Source organism: Enhydra lutris, unplaced genomic scaffold (assembly GCF_002288905.1).
Source record: "Enhydra lutris kenyoni isolate GAN:26980312 unplaced genomic scaffold, ASM228890v2 scaffoldscaffold61, whole genome shotgun sequence".
Lineage (NCBI taxonomy): Eukaryota > Metazoa > Chordata > Mammalia > Carnivora > Mustelidae > Enhydra > Enhydra lutris.
Window position 1 is genome coordinate 795,160 of NW_019154145.1, and position 15,995 is coordinate 811,154.

Consider the following 15,995-nt stretch of genomic DNA (forward strand, 5'->3'; position numbering starts at 1 on the left):
TGAGACCCAGACCTGTGGTCTCAAAGTACTTCTCAGGGGCTTGCAACATTTGCATTTTCTGAGGGGAACCCAGGTTTTCAGAAGACCGCATTTCCAAGCATTCAAACTTCAGAAAAGTTGACTAGACCCCGAGGCCTGGGCAACAAGAGGGGCAGGCGACAACGGCCGAGGCGCAGAACTGCCACGCAGCAGCGCCCACCGGTGAGGGCTTGTCTTGAGTGCAGTGTTCAAGAGTTCTTAGGATTTGCACGGCTTGAGGTGAGGTACGAACGGTGGCCCTCGTCCCACAGCCTGGCTGGGCCAAGCGAGCACACACTATTACCCGTTTCTAAGTTCCAGAAACTGTCCCGACGCAACCACAAATGCACTCCCCTTAAGAAACGCGCCTGCATCACATGCCTGGCCTTCCACGTGGCCCGACCACTGGGAGTCAGGAACACAAAATGTAGCAGAGATGGCAATGGGAAGAAATGTCACCTCTAAATGTAATTTAGTAACCAAGGAGAATAATTTATTTAAGGTAACTATTAACTGACGACCTACTCTGATGCTAGCCTTGCCAGTCCAAACGTTACAGGAATTAATTCCAACTATAATCAGCCAATAAAAATGACCATACCAAAGGGTTCACCAAAACCAGACTAAACTAACCAACAAGGTAGAATTCTGGGTGTTTTACTAACTACTGATTCGTACTTTCTGAGTTCAAGGCAGAGAAAACAGATCTTTTACTATGGGAGTGCACATACCCGCTGGCTCAGGGGGCCGGACCAAGAATTCACTCAGTCTCTGCAGTCCTCCAAGTGTTGATGTCTGTATCCTTCCTCCCACGTGTGGACACACAGCGGCTCCCCCCACACACCAGAGCTGGGCAGAAGCCACAGCCACGGGAGCAAGTCGTACAGAACCCCAGCGAATGCGGCCGTGCCCCAGGTACTCAGCACCCACACGAGCCACCCTTTATTTCTGCGTTTATTCCGAACGTAAGTTACAACAGAAGGCAGTAATGCTTTCTTGCTTTCTTGCTCTTTTTTTAAGAGACAGAAAGAGGCAAAAGCAGGAGGAGAGGGAGAAGCAGACTCCCCACCGAGCAGGGAGCCCGATACAGGACTCGATCCCAGGACCTGGAAATCATGACCTGAGCTGGAGGCAGACACTTAACCCACTGAGTCCCCCAGGAGCCCCGGCAGTAATGCTTTCTGTGTAGGGATACACGTTAAATGTTCCGAACGAAACATACCAATGAACTAATTCCCACACAGAAGTTCACTCTGCTTGTCAAGAACCGTTAAGTTCAGTTACTTTCACTCGCACCACACGGTTACCCAGACAGAGAATGCATCTCCACGTGTGCACAGACTGCCCTGCGTGCCTACTGGGTGGTCAGCCGTGCCTGCCGCACAGCGCGTGCACATGGAGACACCAGGGAGCGACACTCTGCAGCCGCGGGGGCCAGCAGCATGTCTAGAGACACACTGCCAGCTTGTCCCCTTCAGGCCACCGAGTCGGTCACCACCTGACGCTCATCACGGTAAAAGAAAAGCTCCACACGTCCTAACCTTCAACCACGCAGTTAAACCGCACGTCTGTTTAGTACAAATTAGGTTTAAAAGTTTTATAATAGTGTCAAGGGCTGGATGCACTCACTGTCAGCTTCTCCTCCCGTTTCTTCCGGTAGCCAAAGGAATTCTTCCTAGAGAAGAGGAAAGCAAAACACTGTGAGCTTTTTCCCACTTGAAAGGTTTTTCACTGAGCACATGTATGTGCACACATAGTCCTTCTTACTTTGTAATCTGTTACAGTTGACTTTTTATTGTAAAACCCCAACCTTAGGAAGTATAACCAAAACAAAAATTTTGTAGTAAAAGACTAAAAGTGATGTCAAGATTTTAAAAAAGCAGAAGAGTAAGAAAAACATTTACTGAGAGAATTTTCCTAGTGGACATTTAGAATTTTTGTTACAGAGATACCTGAATGTCCATTCAGCTGCCATGACAAGACACATAAAACCAGACAATGAGCTCTACAGGTGAACTGTTAACCACTGCTAATGAAAACGGACTGGGTTAATCGTCACAGTGGAAAGACGCCAAAGCAGCCTGGCGTGCTCTCCCTCCCTCCCAGCCCTGACATGACCACATCAGCCCCCGTCCGCTGCCACCGGCCGGCACTAAGGTTTCCAAGCCCCAGGCCCCTGTGACAGCCAGCTCCCAGCTGTGTGCACAGGGCTCTAGAGGTCTGGGACCGGCACCGTGTCCCACACTGAAGCAACAAACACCGATGGAGTGGCCAAGTCCTGGCAGGCCCTGAGGCCACACGCCACTCTCATGCCCTGGACAGGCTTCTGTGGCCTGACAGCCCACAGGCTAATTCTATTCCATAATTTTGTTTTTATTTACTTATCCCTTTGTTATTCCTACTGAATACACTGGTGCTGTCTGTGTGAGCTGGAAAGGAGTTCAAAGAAGTAATTTTGACTAATTCCTTTCCTTTCCAGAAAACCTACAAGCAGTCTTGCCCAAGATGGCCTAACGAGCTGAGAGCCCTTGCCTGTGATGTATTTGAAAATAACATTTATAAAACATGCCTAAATTGATGGAACTTGTAAATATTAAGAACTTATTAGGAAAGGCAGGTCATAGCTGTCTGACAGCAGCTCGAAGGACTCACCTCCCTCTCCCTAAGCCAGGAGGCGACTCCGCGCTGCTCTGCTCCACTCGGCCAGACCCAACCTCCCTCTTGGTGTAGGTCGGAGGGTTCTGTATCCGTGTTCTAGGCTGACCTGTCTGCCGTGTCTGTGGGCTTCGAACACCATTAATTAGCCGATCAGCAGTGAAGTTAAATATCGAAGGGCTTTCTAATAGCCCAGCTCCTCTCTCTGTGGTGGGAATGGTGTGGCGAAGATGAGATTTACTAGGATTCCTGTAAACAAAAGGTTTGCATGCTCATTCAGTTATAATGACATCATGGCATCCTAAAATGGGATTACTGATATAGGAATGTCTCGGCTAAAATGCGCTCTCTACTTAGAAAAATCTTAAAAATGTTACTGAAGAAAGAGCTCACGCATACCATGTCTGCTAGCATGAATCGACAAGGTATCGACGTCCTGCTCAGTGGCGTCCAAGCCCACGTTAAAAGCAGACACCCACAGAGACGCGGTGCAGACAACCTGCAGGCTCTCAGCACACGTTTCAGGGCTTCATCCCACGGAATGTAAGTCCGTGCCTCAAGCAGTGTGATTCACACGGTCAAACACATCCCGACAGATCACCAAGGCTGTTTCTTCACTAAGTCAAAGGGACTCGTGCACGTGGGAAGGACCACCTGGTTTAAGGCCATCTGTCTTGCTCTGCCCTCGAGCACACCACACAGCAGTGACCCGCCACCACCAACCCCGGACACCACAGCCCTTCGACCACTCATGCAACTTGCCTGCTTCGTGGAGGGTACTGTCTGAGGGAAGTCAGAGGAGATGCTGCAGGTTTGAAGGTTGGAGACGTAAACCCATTTATAAATCCAGTATTTGGAAACGGGGTCACCTAGATTCATTAAAAACAAACAAGTCAACAAGCCATAAACAGACCTGGAATTGGCGAACACCACAGAGACCTTCCGCTTATCTGGGCTGTTTCTCGACATTTTATTCAATTTTATACCGAAAATATTCCCAGGCTGAAAAGAACATGGTGTTAGATCACTGCCAACGTCCAGTATTTCCTGAGCCAGGCCGGGGCAAGACCTTTCTCCGGGCCGATCGGGTGAGCTCCCAGCAGCCTGCTGAGGAGGCCACTGGCACCTACTCGGAAGCCAGAGCCAAGAGCAGGCGGGACAGAAACCGGATGTTCAGGACAGCGGAAGACCCAAAGTTGATTTTAAAAAGAAAAGGAAAAAGGAAAAGCAGCGGGGGAAACTCTGGGTCAGAAAGGTACACCTGGAACTTTGTAAGCCACCTCAACAGCGTGCTTGAGAACAGCCGCCAGAGTGAGACGATTTAAAAACGGATCAATCACACCAGAACCCGATTCTGAGATTATAAACTACGCTAAGGTCACTCGTAACAAATCACTTCCTGGATGTACTTTCACATACACAACTCTGCTATCTGCGTGACTGAGCTCAAGAGTTTAAAAAATAAATTAGCTCCTGACCCAGTAATTTAATAGGACTCGCAGAGAATTCACAGGCACCGTATGTTCACATCTGCTCAAAATAACACAGCACGCTTTCGAGCAAGCACAAGGCCGCAGGCGCCCACCCCCAAGCCAGGATCACAGGAACCCTCCTAAGTGGGCAGACAACTGACCCCAGGTGCCCAGAGCCCCTACTCCAGCCCGATATGGGTGCAATTAGAGAAATCAGAGGAGAGACTTAAGAGGAACTAAACTGCACAACCACGGCGGCTAGCCTCCTTGGGAGAAATTCTCCCACAAAGGAATTTGAGGACTTCATCTCCCTGGAAGGTTCCCTCATCATGTATCAGCTACAAGGCTCTCGGCACACTTTTACAGAAAGCAACAAAGATTTCAGAAAAGGGGCGCATTATGAGGAGTCCCTCTGAAGAGAGAGAAGCGGCTCTTCCCGCCAGCACCTGTCTGCTAACCGCCTCCGCCACTGCGGGGTTCTAGACCTCCGGGTCTGCCAGCGCCAGACAGGACCCCTCCTGACCCTTCCCCGTCTGCCCTCCTCGCATCCCGTAAGCCACGGGCCAAAAGCACATGCCTCGGGGCACAGTACAAAGCCGAAGAGCTTTGTCTCCCAGTTCCCCACCTGCACCTCTGGGTCAGTTCAGAGACCCCCCAGGGTGCCACGGCTGCCAGCGCCTCGGCACGCGCCGCACCCTCTCCTGTAGCCTCGCCTCCCTCGCACCCTGCTGTAAGCTCCGCGGAAGAGGACGGGACACCTGGCAACCTCCAAATTTGAGGTTTCACCGTATTCAGTCCCGCTTTGCCAATGACCGCGTGTCTGACGGGCACCGCTGTCCTCCCCAGGCCGCATCCCTTCACGAACACGTCTTCACGAGTCAGCAGGGAACAGGCACCATGCCCGCTAGGCGACTCGCTCCTCTCCAGCTCTCCCTTCAGCCAACGCCCTCCACCCACTGCGAGTGGTAAGGGGAGCCGCGGCCAGGCCTGGCTCGCAGGCGCCTCCCATGCCCCACACCTGACCTGAGCGCCGCACGACGGGCCCTGACTCAGGCCACAGCCGCATCCTCAGTCATCAACTGGCCTCCTACTTTCCGACCACGACCTTCCGCACACTCCACTGCCCCGCTCTGGTGCCCAATAAAGCCGCCCTGCAGCCCCAGGCACACCTGTCCATCTGTCCGTCCATCCACACTGTCTCGGACGGGAGGCCAACGGCCGGGACTGAGCAGACAAGTCCTGCTTCTCACACCCCACACTCCACCAAGCGCGCAGCAGCGCCGAGGCAGGGTCCACCTGACCTCTCTGACCTCTCCACTCTCGCCAGCAGCACCCCTGGAGGAAAGCGACTGGCCCCACTTCACAGGCCGGTCAACTCCAGGGCTGGTGTGAGGGAAAAAGCTCGCAGGTCTTCCACTTGTCCTTGGCTGCTAGAATTACCGGAATGCCTACCTCTGTCTCCTCAAAAGCACTTCTCCCTGCAACCCGCCCTGCGCTCAGGAGCAACCCAGGCCTCCCAGAACCCGGACCACGCTGTGTGTTTTCCTGGGGATTACACAGCGTAGGAAGGTGCCGCCACACAGGAGGGCAGGGGGACTGGGCCGAGATCAGTATTAGAGCCTCCGAACGCTTTTTTACGGGTACGAAGCTGCATACTGACCTCCCGATTAAGTTCAAATCCGCCGAAGAACTCAGGTCTGTTTCATGCTGGCCAACCATCTACGTCCCTGGTTCGCTACCAGAACGACATCCCTCCCGAGCACCCAGTGCAGCGTCCACAGCCTCCTGCCGCGCGAGCTCCAAGTAACGACAGGACTCACCAGGGGGGGGTCGAGATAGCTGTGTGTCGCCGACCACGTCTGGGGGGCGATCAGGCTGTACAGGGGGAACTGCTGCTGGGGGCTGTAGACCGGAGGCAAGTAAAAGGAGGCTGTGTAGCGCTGCTGCGCGTAAAGGCTCATGTCCAGAGGTCTAAATCCATTCTTTGGCAAAAATGTGTTTATAGCTATTGCCTTTGCTTTTATCCGTGCCTATGTGGGAACAGAGAGATTTCTGTCAGCGTGCCCGAGAACTGGTCTGCAAGCAAACAAAGTATAACCAAGGTCCCGCTTACCTTAATTGGTTTTCCTTGAAAAGTTTTGACTTCTTCTCGCAGATACTTGTAAGCCTGAGGGCAAAAATCACCCAAAACGCCACCATGTTAATCTCGTAAGTCAGATGAACTGACAGCCCAACGCCTCGAACCGGGAACGGTACAGTGAAGGTATGACAGACAAGACCCAAAACACTGATTCTTAATCCACTTCGGGTTACAGACTCCTTCGAAGAACCTCTAAGACCTAGGGAGCCTCTCACAAAAACTCTCCTGAATGACGTACGATTCTAGCAGTGCTAACACACACCACCAAAGCCTCCCACGACCACAGGCTCAGGATGCTGAGCCCCTAGCAGTTACCCTGATGTGAAAGCAGATTCACAGTCGGAGAAAGGGAGACACTCTGATGGCGGTACCGATGCAGCTCCTACGCCTCCCCTAAGCGCCCTCCTTAGCTGGGAAGGCTCTGCGCCGCCTGTGCTGCCCCGGGCCGCCCCCCGCCCCGCGCTGCTGAGGGGCCTTGCGCCTGCTCCGCCAACGGGACTCCCCTCATCTCCCACCGCCCGGCCCCTCTTATGCCCCTTCCCTCCAACCCAGTCAAGCCCGTCCTTCAGAGGCCTGTTTCTTCTGACCATCGCAGCACCCACATCGCTTCCCACCGCACAGCTCCCCCCGAACAACCGGAGTCGGAACTGCGAGGGTCCGCTTAAAGGCAGGCTTCGGCGGACACACACAGGACAGGACTATGAACGGACTTTCTCCTCCCCGTGATTTTCTTCACAGTCTCCTCTCTCCTCTAGCTTACTTTATTGCGAGAACACAGTACACAACACAAATAACACACAAAACACGTGCCAAATGTCACTGCTATCAGTAAGGCCGCGGGGGGGGGCTGGCAGTGGAGTACGAGCGGTTCAGACGTGAGGCGTCCAGAGTTCAATGTGCGTCCCCCCTGCATGGAGTCAGCATCCCTAACTCCCCTGTCGCTCAGGGATCAACTGTACTGGCACTCCTTGAAGCATGCTAATGTTTCCCCCAATTAAGATTCCTCTTTCAGGCCAGGGAGAGCGTCTTCCCTCCTTCCCTCTCCTCACAGAGCATCCCCAGGGCCTCTGCAACTCTCTGACACGCACAATGATGCCTCATGAAACTTAAAATGACGTTCAAATTTCCCAGAACATTTATCGAATATTAAAACTTTCTCTCACCCAGATGAAAGAACAGAAGTCATGTTCACGGGCTACTTGTCGTACATGTCCTTGGGAAATAATGTCACATGCTCTACTGCCACACGAATGGTCTTCACAAACATGCCTACTCAGTCTCTATAACTTGATTCCCCTGTGCTTTATAGTCAAACTTAGGGCCACCACACAGCAGTAATCTCCAGGCCCCAACTGAGTGCCCCCCACGTCTGGCTTGTGAGGTCAGGGTAACACTGAGCTCCACGGGGGCGGGGGGGATGGCTTACCTGCTGTGCATCAGCTTCAGTCTCAAACGTAATAAACCAATTATCGTTATAGGCAAATTCACAGTTTATAAATTTCGGTAAATTGTCTCCTTTAAATAGTGCTTCTACTTCCTACAGGAAAGAGAGAGGGAGAAATTAATTCTCATCTATGCCACATGTGTCCTTACCAAGTAGAAACGACGCCCAGGGACGGGGGGTGAGTCTCCCCCACCAGGCAGTGCAGAGAACACCCCCAGCACACAGGTGCTCGGGCGCAGCGCGCAGAAGGGCACCGCTCTGGAGTCACGGGCCCTACTTCCGCTTCACAGCACTCCTGGAGGGTCGAAGGGAACCTCACACGAAGCTCCACACCAGTTCCAGGAAACAATACACGAACACTTAGTACCCAATAAAGTAAAATCCAAAATGCCTGGAATCCATTCAAAATCTACTGGGCACACAAAGAAACAGAAAAATGGGACCTGAAGGAGAAAAAAAAACCCATCACATTAGACCCAGAAATGATACAGACGACAGAATAAAAGGGCAAGAATACGAAAGCAGTTCTGGGATATATATTCTATATTCAAAAAGGTGAAGACTGAGCATGTTAAAAAGAGACACCGAAGAAGAAAGAAAGATCCAAAAAGAACTTCTGGAATGAAAAATGCCGTCTGTAGGATTAGCAGTTAGTTAGGAACTTTGACAAAAAAAGACAGGAGAAGAGAAAAAGTGAAGAAATGACCCCTCAGGAAACTTCCGTTCAAGAGACGTGCGAGCGGCACCAAGGGACATCACCACCAAACAGCTTAACACCTCACGGCACTGGGAGAAAGGGAGCAGCGCTAACACGCAGAGGAGCCAAGGAGGAATGCCGCGCACCAGAGCGCAGGACAGCAGCTGCGGACACCGGAAAGGAACACACACCTAGAATCCCGAGTTCTACGCCCAGAGAAAAGGGCTTCCGTAAATGAAGGCAAAATACAGATTTTCTTAAAAAGAATGAATAAAAAAGAAAAGAAAAGAATTTCTCAAACACACAAAAGCTGAAAACCCTCCCTGCCAGGAGAGCCACAGCCCAAGAACCGAAGGATGACAGGGGCAGAAAGGAGGCCAGAGCAAGTGCGGACCTGGACGTGCGCATAAAAAGCACCATAAATGGCAAATGCTGGATAAACACATCTTTCTTACTTTCAATCTCTCAGAAAGAAAACGAGCTTGTTTGACGCAAACGTAACAAAATACAGTGTGGTTCGGGCGGCAGCGCGTACCAGCTGGGCATGGGAGCGGAGACGCCCGGGAAGGGGCAGCCGCCGGTCCACGGAGGACAGCCCCACCGATCCCGGACGCACCCACCGACGTGCCGGCTGGGAAAACGAAAGAGTTAGAGCAAGAAGCCAAGAAAGGGAGACAGAGAGAACGAATGTGACCCAAGCCGAACGGGAGGCGCAGGAAGAAAAGAAATGAGGACCAGCACGGAGAGACGGAGCAGCAGGTGTGAATCCAAACCCGGTCCCGTCACTGAGGGCTCACACAGAACGGTCCCAAGTCCCCGCCGAGAAGGCCGCGAACCTCCGAGCGGCCCAGGAGAGCAGGACGCCCGTCCAGGCAGCCCACGGGCCGCCCGCTCTGGCCGCCGACAGCCAAAGCGCTAAAGGCGCAGACACCGGGGCCGCACCCACAGGGACAGGACAGCACAGGGGCGGCACCGTGGACACCACGGTTGGTTCCAGAGCAAAGTATTCCCGGGGAATCAGGGCCACTTTGTGAAAGTCTATTACTCAACCAAATGAACTACCATTTAAAGACTTTTCCAACCACGGACCGGCACGGGGCTGCGCGGCACCGGGAAGCGCACTCCGCAGCCGGGGCTGAGGGCTCCGCACTCTGCGCCCCGTACGCTCGCGACCGCCCCTGCAGCCAGCCCCACTCTCCCCCTTCCCTTCTGTTTCAACCTCAGTTTACCAAAAATCTAAAACACTTCCATGGCTCAATTTTACAACAGATCTAGGGTGTGCTGTTTGGAGTAACACAAATACACCAAGATCAACGTGTGCGGCTCAAAAGAGAAAATTCTTCTCCGCTTTAGCCCTTACAAGTGTCTCAGAGGACCTCCGTGTGCGGGATCACTGGGCGCTAACAAAGACTCTGGACTGGTAGAAAGAAGTAAGGGGACACTCCATATTTACAACCTTAAAAAGAAGAGGATAAAAAATTCATTCCCAATTTCTTTTTCTTCACAGAGAACACAGAACTAGAAAACGGGGTTAGCTGAACAAAAAGTAAAACTCGCTGGAACAGGGCCGCACTCGAGACGGGCGAGACTTCTTAGGCCAGGGTTGTCAAAGCGCACCTCCATCACAGCGCGCCGAGACGTGTCCCTCAGACACACACACGCAGACCGGCTCCACAGAGACGGCGCTGAGCACGCGGGCGGCACGAGTCCCTCAGGCCTGACCCAGGAACACCTGTGACGGACGGAACGGACCTCCCGGGGTCGCGGACAGTCCCCGCAGCAGACAGCGGCCGTGCTGTCAACAGGCCAGAGCTGGCACTGTCGGAGCCTCACATGAAGGCTCCTCATCATTTCTGGGGCAGAAATAGACAGAAATGCTCGTCGCTGCAAGAGGCACTGCAGTCTACGCTTTCAGACAAGTGAGGAGTTTTATAGCAACGCAGTAACCGTGGAAGACTTTTCATGACTCTGACACTATCAAATACTGCGGTTCCCTCAAATTATTGCCCAAGTTGGCACTTTTTTTTTTTTTTAATTTATTTGTCAGAGAGAGAGAGGGAGAGAGCGAGCACAGGCAGACAGAATGGCAGGCAGAGGCAGAGGGAGAAGCAGGTTCCCTGTCGAGCAAGGAGCCCGATGTGGGACTCGATCCCAGGTCGCCGGGATCATGACCCGAGCCGAAGGCAGCTGCTTAACCAACTGAGCCACCCAGGCGTCCCTTTTTTTTTTTTTTTAATTTGAGATAGAGTGATAGAGTGAGAGGAGAGAGCACAAAGGTGGGTAGCAGGGAGAAGCAGGCTCCCCGCTGAGTAGGGAGCCCCACACAGGGCTCAATCCCAGGACCCTGGGGATCGCTTAACCAACCAAGCCATCCAGGCATCCCACCCTCTTCAGTATTTTTTAACGTGAAGAATATAATGGAGCTCCAAGACCAAAAAGTTTGAGCACCACTCTTAAAAATGAGTCACACTGTAACCAACAATGTATAAATCCTGGGAAGAAAGTGTTACTGTGCGTATTCTTTACAATATGCCCTCTAAAAAAAAAACCACAGAAGTAAACAGAAATAAAACAAAAACCCACAAAGAAAGTCCGAGCACCCTTCAGAGGAGACTTACTTCTACAGGCGTGGACTCCGGTATTTCCCGCAGGATCACAATGCAACGACTCTGATTTGGCCTTACTTTTTCTCCCTTCTCATCCACTTGGACTAACGGTAAAGCTACAAAGAGAAGAAAAATGAATGGTAAAACACAAATATTCAAACAAATTGTCTGTATTCTACTTATGACATAACAGACACTCCAGTGTGATGTGCTGTATCTTACTCACTAAACACAATGAAGACACCTGTATGCAGTGGGACACCTTAACACAACCCATCAGAAGGTTTTACACCCATCTCACAGGTTAAATTTCTCAAAACTAAGGAGCACAGGAATTTAAAAAGTCCTTTAAGATCTAGAATAAATTTAACACCATGAAACAAGGATTCAACAGTGCAAACGACATGTAGATCACAACTCAGAGTTATTGGCTTCCTCTTTTTTATGAGCCCCCAGCGTAAAATAATTTTCTGACCATCACGACTCTTTATTTTGAATCACAAGGTGCCACGGGGTCCTACACAGCTTTTCCCAGCAGTGACGTCCTCCATAACCGCAGCCCACGGTCAACACAAGGAGGGTGTGGTGCTGGGGCAACAGTGCCAGCACAGGGACAAGCCGGATTCAGACCTCACAAGTTTTTACATACACTCCTTTTCGTGATGTTCTGTTTTGGTGTCACGTCTACGAAACTGTACCACGTGCAGATTCCAGTCACAACGCAGCACGACACAGTCAGGGCTCAGAGCTGTCCACCCCCCAACGAAGACATGCTGCCAACATGAGGAACGAAGACTAACTTCACTACAAGTTCTACTGATATTGAAAGTACCCTAAGGGAACATTATGAAAAAGTTCCTGCCAATAAACGTAAGTTAGATAACTTACACGAAACAGAAACATCCTTAAAGATACACACCATCAACGTTTGCTCTAAGAAGACAGTCACCAACACAGACCCAGATCTATGAGAGAGAGAAACTCAAGGCCCCCGTGGTATCCCCGGAGAATCCTATCAGACACTTGAGAAAAAAATAAACCCGTTCTACAGCACAACCTCTTCCTAAATACCTGAAAGAGGAAACACGCCAGCTCCACCTGCGAAGCCAGCCGCTCTCCGATACCCAGACGGAACAAAGACAACACAAAGCAAGAAAACTAGAGACCAATATCCCCTGCGAACACAGATGAAAAATTCTCACCAAATTCTGCCAAATCAAACCCCACAATATATAAAAATAATAAACCATGACAAGTGGGGTTTAGCTCAGTAATGAAAGGTTGGTTTACCAATCAAAAATTAAGCAACAGGGGTGCCTGGGTGGCTCAGTGGGTTAAAGCCTCTGCCTTCGGCTCGGGTCATGATCCCAGGGTCCTGGGATCAAGCCCCGCATTGGGCTCTCTGCTCCGTGGGGAACCTGCTTCCTCCTCTCTCTGTCTCTGCCTGCATGTGATCTCTGTCTGTCAAATAAACAAATAAAATCTTTAAAAAAAAATTAAGCAACAGAATTCACATTAATGGACTAAAAAATCAAAAAAAAAAAAAAAAAACCATTTAATCACCTCACAGATGCAAAGTATGTGGCAAAACCCAACATTCTGAAAAGAAATTTTCAGCAAATTAGGAATGAGAGAAACCTCCTCACGTAGGGAAAGCCAGCGTCTAGCAGCACACTTACTGAAGACAGGACAAAGCAACAACAGCCACTCTCTCCGCTCCTGGTCGGCGCTGTCCCAGAGGCTCAACCAGGGCAATAACGCGAGCGACAGAAACTGGACGCACCCAGACTGGGTACGAAGAGCGGAAACTTTCCATTCACAGGCAACAAGCTTATCTCTACGAAGAAAATCTGAAAAAATTTCCCAAAAAACTAGAATTGAGGAGTTTTAACAAAGTTTTCATCAAACTTTGTTACAAAAAATACAAAAATGAATTCTATTTCTACATCCTAGCACTGATGGAAAACTGAAATAAACACATTTAAAACTGTGTCAAAAACAGGAAAATAATTATAAAATCTGTTAAGATACGGACTACTTGTACATTGAAAACTGCAGAACATTACCAAGAACAAATTATAAAAGATGTAAATAAATGGAGAGTTACTGTGTTCATGGAATGTAAACCTATCATTATGTGTCAATTCTCCCCAAATTGATTTGTACATTTGATGCAATCCCAATAAAAATGTTTTTAAGGGTGGCTCAGTCAGATAAGCAGCTGCCTTCAGCTCAGGTCATGTTCCCAGGGTCCTGGGATCAAGTCCCGCATCGGGCTCCTTGCTCAGCAGGAAGCCTGCTTCTCTCTCCACCTCTGCCTGCTTGTGCGTGCGCTCTCTCTCTCCCTCTCTCTCTCTCTCTCTCTCTCTCTCTCTGACAAATAAATAAATAAAAAATTAACAACAAGAAACCTTAAAAAAAAAAAAAAAAAAACACTGCAGGGCAGGTGTCAAAACAGAGAAGCAGATCAAGGACACAGGCCCAGAGATAAATCTGCAGTGGGGGGCGGATGGTCCTGACAACGACGCCACCCAACTTAGGGGAGAAGGAGATCCCGTCCAGCTAACGGGGCTGGAACAGCTGCATATCCACATGTGAGGGGGGCAGAGAACTTAGATCCATACCTCAAACCACATACTAGTATTAGCTTAAAATGGACCACAGACCTAAACATGTAAACCCTAAAACTATAAAACTTCTGGGAGAAAACCTCCATGGCTTTGGTAACCACAGATTTCTTAATAGCTATGCCACCAAAAGCTAGATCATGAAAGAAAAAAATTAATAAATTGGACTATACCAAAAATTCAAAAGAGTGTTGTTCAAAAGACACTATTATTGGCAGAATAAAAAAGAGAAGCTAGAGACTAGGAGAATGTATTTGCAAATCACATACCTGGTAACAGCTTATATCCCGACACAGATAATGATGATACACATCTCACAGGACACACCCTCCCACAAACCTCAATTGTAAGAAAACTAATAAAAAGGTGGGGGTGGGGGCACAAGAACAGACACTTCAACAAAGATAAAAGGAGAGCAAAGAGGCACGTGAAAAGACCCCTCCGTGTCACCAGCCATTAGGGAAACAGAAACTGAAAGAGCAATGAGATAAAGTCAGAGAATCTGCAAGTAAGACGCCCGCCCGCACGCACACAGTGGGGACAGCAAGGGTGTGGGGCAACGGGCCACATCACCACAGGCAGTTTCACAAGTCAGAATACGCCCTCTGTCCTGTCCCAGCTACTGGGAGAGAGAAGCAGAAGCCCCGCGCACCACCGGACTTGCACACCAGTGCTCCAGGCACCTGATCTGCACTGGTCCAAACCTGGCGAGAGCGAGTCTACCAACAGGGGTGAATAACCGAGTGCGGCCCATCTACCACGTGGAGCAGGACTCGGCAATGAAAGGCCAAAAGCTATGGGTGCGCTCTCCAGCAATCGTGCTGAGCCAGGAGGCCGGACCCCCACCCCAAAGGCTACTACATGACCGACTGCATTTGCATGAAGCTTCAGAAAGCACAAACTAAGGCACAGTGACAAAAAGCAGACGGGGGGCGGCCTGAAGCAGGAGGAAACTCCCGGGTGGACAGTATGGTCGTCGTCGCCATTACGGTAGCTCTGCAGGTGCATAAAGATGTCGTGACCTGACAGATGTACAGGCAGTAATTTAAGGTGTGTAAACTCTGCCTCAGGAAAGCTGTAAAAACAAAAGAAGCAGGGACTGGCGAAGTTCCCTGTGCTTCTCATGTCCCCGTTTTGTCCCCGGTTCGTGTGCCCCCCACCCCCCGCCTTAAGGTTCACCTTGAACCAGGAAGGTCAGTCCCACTCGGGTCTTCACACTCTCACCCCTGGACCTCTGAACCCATGAGAGGCCGACTCGGATCTGCGGGACTCGTACCTGCGCACTGCCGACATTACCGTCCCGCGGGTGTGTGAAACGGGCTTTGTGGTCAGCACTACGATGGATTCCTGCTGAAAACGCAGCCTAGTTCATTGTAATTGTTGCAGCGCTCACGGTGCGGCTGCGTCACAACGCATCTACTCATGCTCTGCCGACAAACACCTGAGTCTATTTTTAAATTAGCAATTTCAACTGTATTAAGTATAAAAGCAAAGCATTTGAATCAGGCATTCTGTGCCATGCACTGCGTAGCACGTGTATTATGACACAAAAACATAATTTCTGCAGTTCAACCAACACCAGAGTTTTGGTGTTGTACTGGGGAATATTCAAATTAAAATGTTATCAAGTGTCTACTGTGTGTCTAATGCTACATGTGAGGCATTCTGGGGACGGGGTAAGATTTAAACAGGAGATCTCTGCTCACAGAGGCTCATTTCTCTCACCGTCCGCAGAACTACAACCGCTACGCTAACTCCACGATCCATCATGCCGTCGTGCTGGCACATGTCTCTGTCTGAAGCCAAGTGAACGGAGGCAATGAGACACTTCAGAGCTGAGGAGGAGGCGAGGAGGTACCCCTGCAACTCCAGACCCTCCCCCCCAGCAGGGAAGGCAGAAGAAGGGCGGAGAGGGCGGCGGGGCTATGGGTCCACAGAGAGAAACAGCCTCCCTGCAGCAACCGCACAGGGCAACCCAACGGCCTCACGCTCTGCAGGAACGACTCCTGCCAGCGCCAACCAGGAATCACCATGGGGCAGCCAAGTTCCCAAGGAAGGCCTAGAAGACATAACTACACCTGGGACTCCTGATAATGACCAAAGGCCGTGAACTGACTAAAGTGTTTTTAGGTTAGGAAAGCCACTGGCCTTCATTTAAGTGCGCCAGAGAGGACCAAACTCAACCCGACCCACCAAACAGACTTCAGTTCTGAATGGAACGTCAAAAACAAAGCCACACTGGAAAGCATAAACAATCTTGGGAAACAGCGGTTATAATCTTCAGAATTCAAACTTCATAGATGATGCTTGCTCGTTTCTTCACTATCTGCTCAAAT

General features: G+C 50.5%; 1 protein-coding gene across 1 annotated transcript in view; it reads right to left on the bottom strand.

Moving 5' to 3' along the window:
* LOC111158602 (La ribonucleoprotein domain family member 4B) overlaps positions 1-15,995 on the bottom strand; it is a 63,902-nt gene that overhangs the window by 14,280 nt on the left and 33,627 nt on the right. The window contains exons 7-13 of the mRNA XM_022520738.1: positions 11,045-11,148; positions 7,712-7,822; positions 6,259-6,312; positions 5,966-6,175; positions 3,436-3,542; positions 2,671-2,922; positions 1,648-1,693 (exon numbers count right to left, since the gene is read on the bottom strand). Coding sequence (XP_022376446.1) covers positions 1,648-1,693; positions 2,671-2,922; positions 3,436-3,542; positions 5,966-6,175; positions 6,259-6,312; positions 7,712-7,822; positions 11,045-11,148 — 884 coding nt within the window. The remainder of the gene's footprint in view (positions 1-1,647; positions 1,694-2,670; positions 2,923-3,435; positions 3,543-5,965; positions 6,176-6,258; positions 6,313-7,711; positions 7,823-11,044; positions 11,149-15,995) is intronic.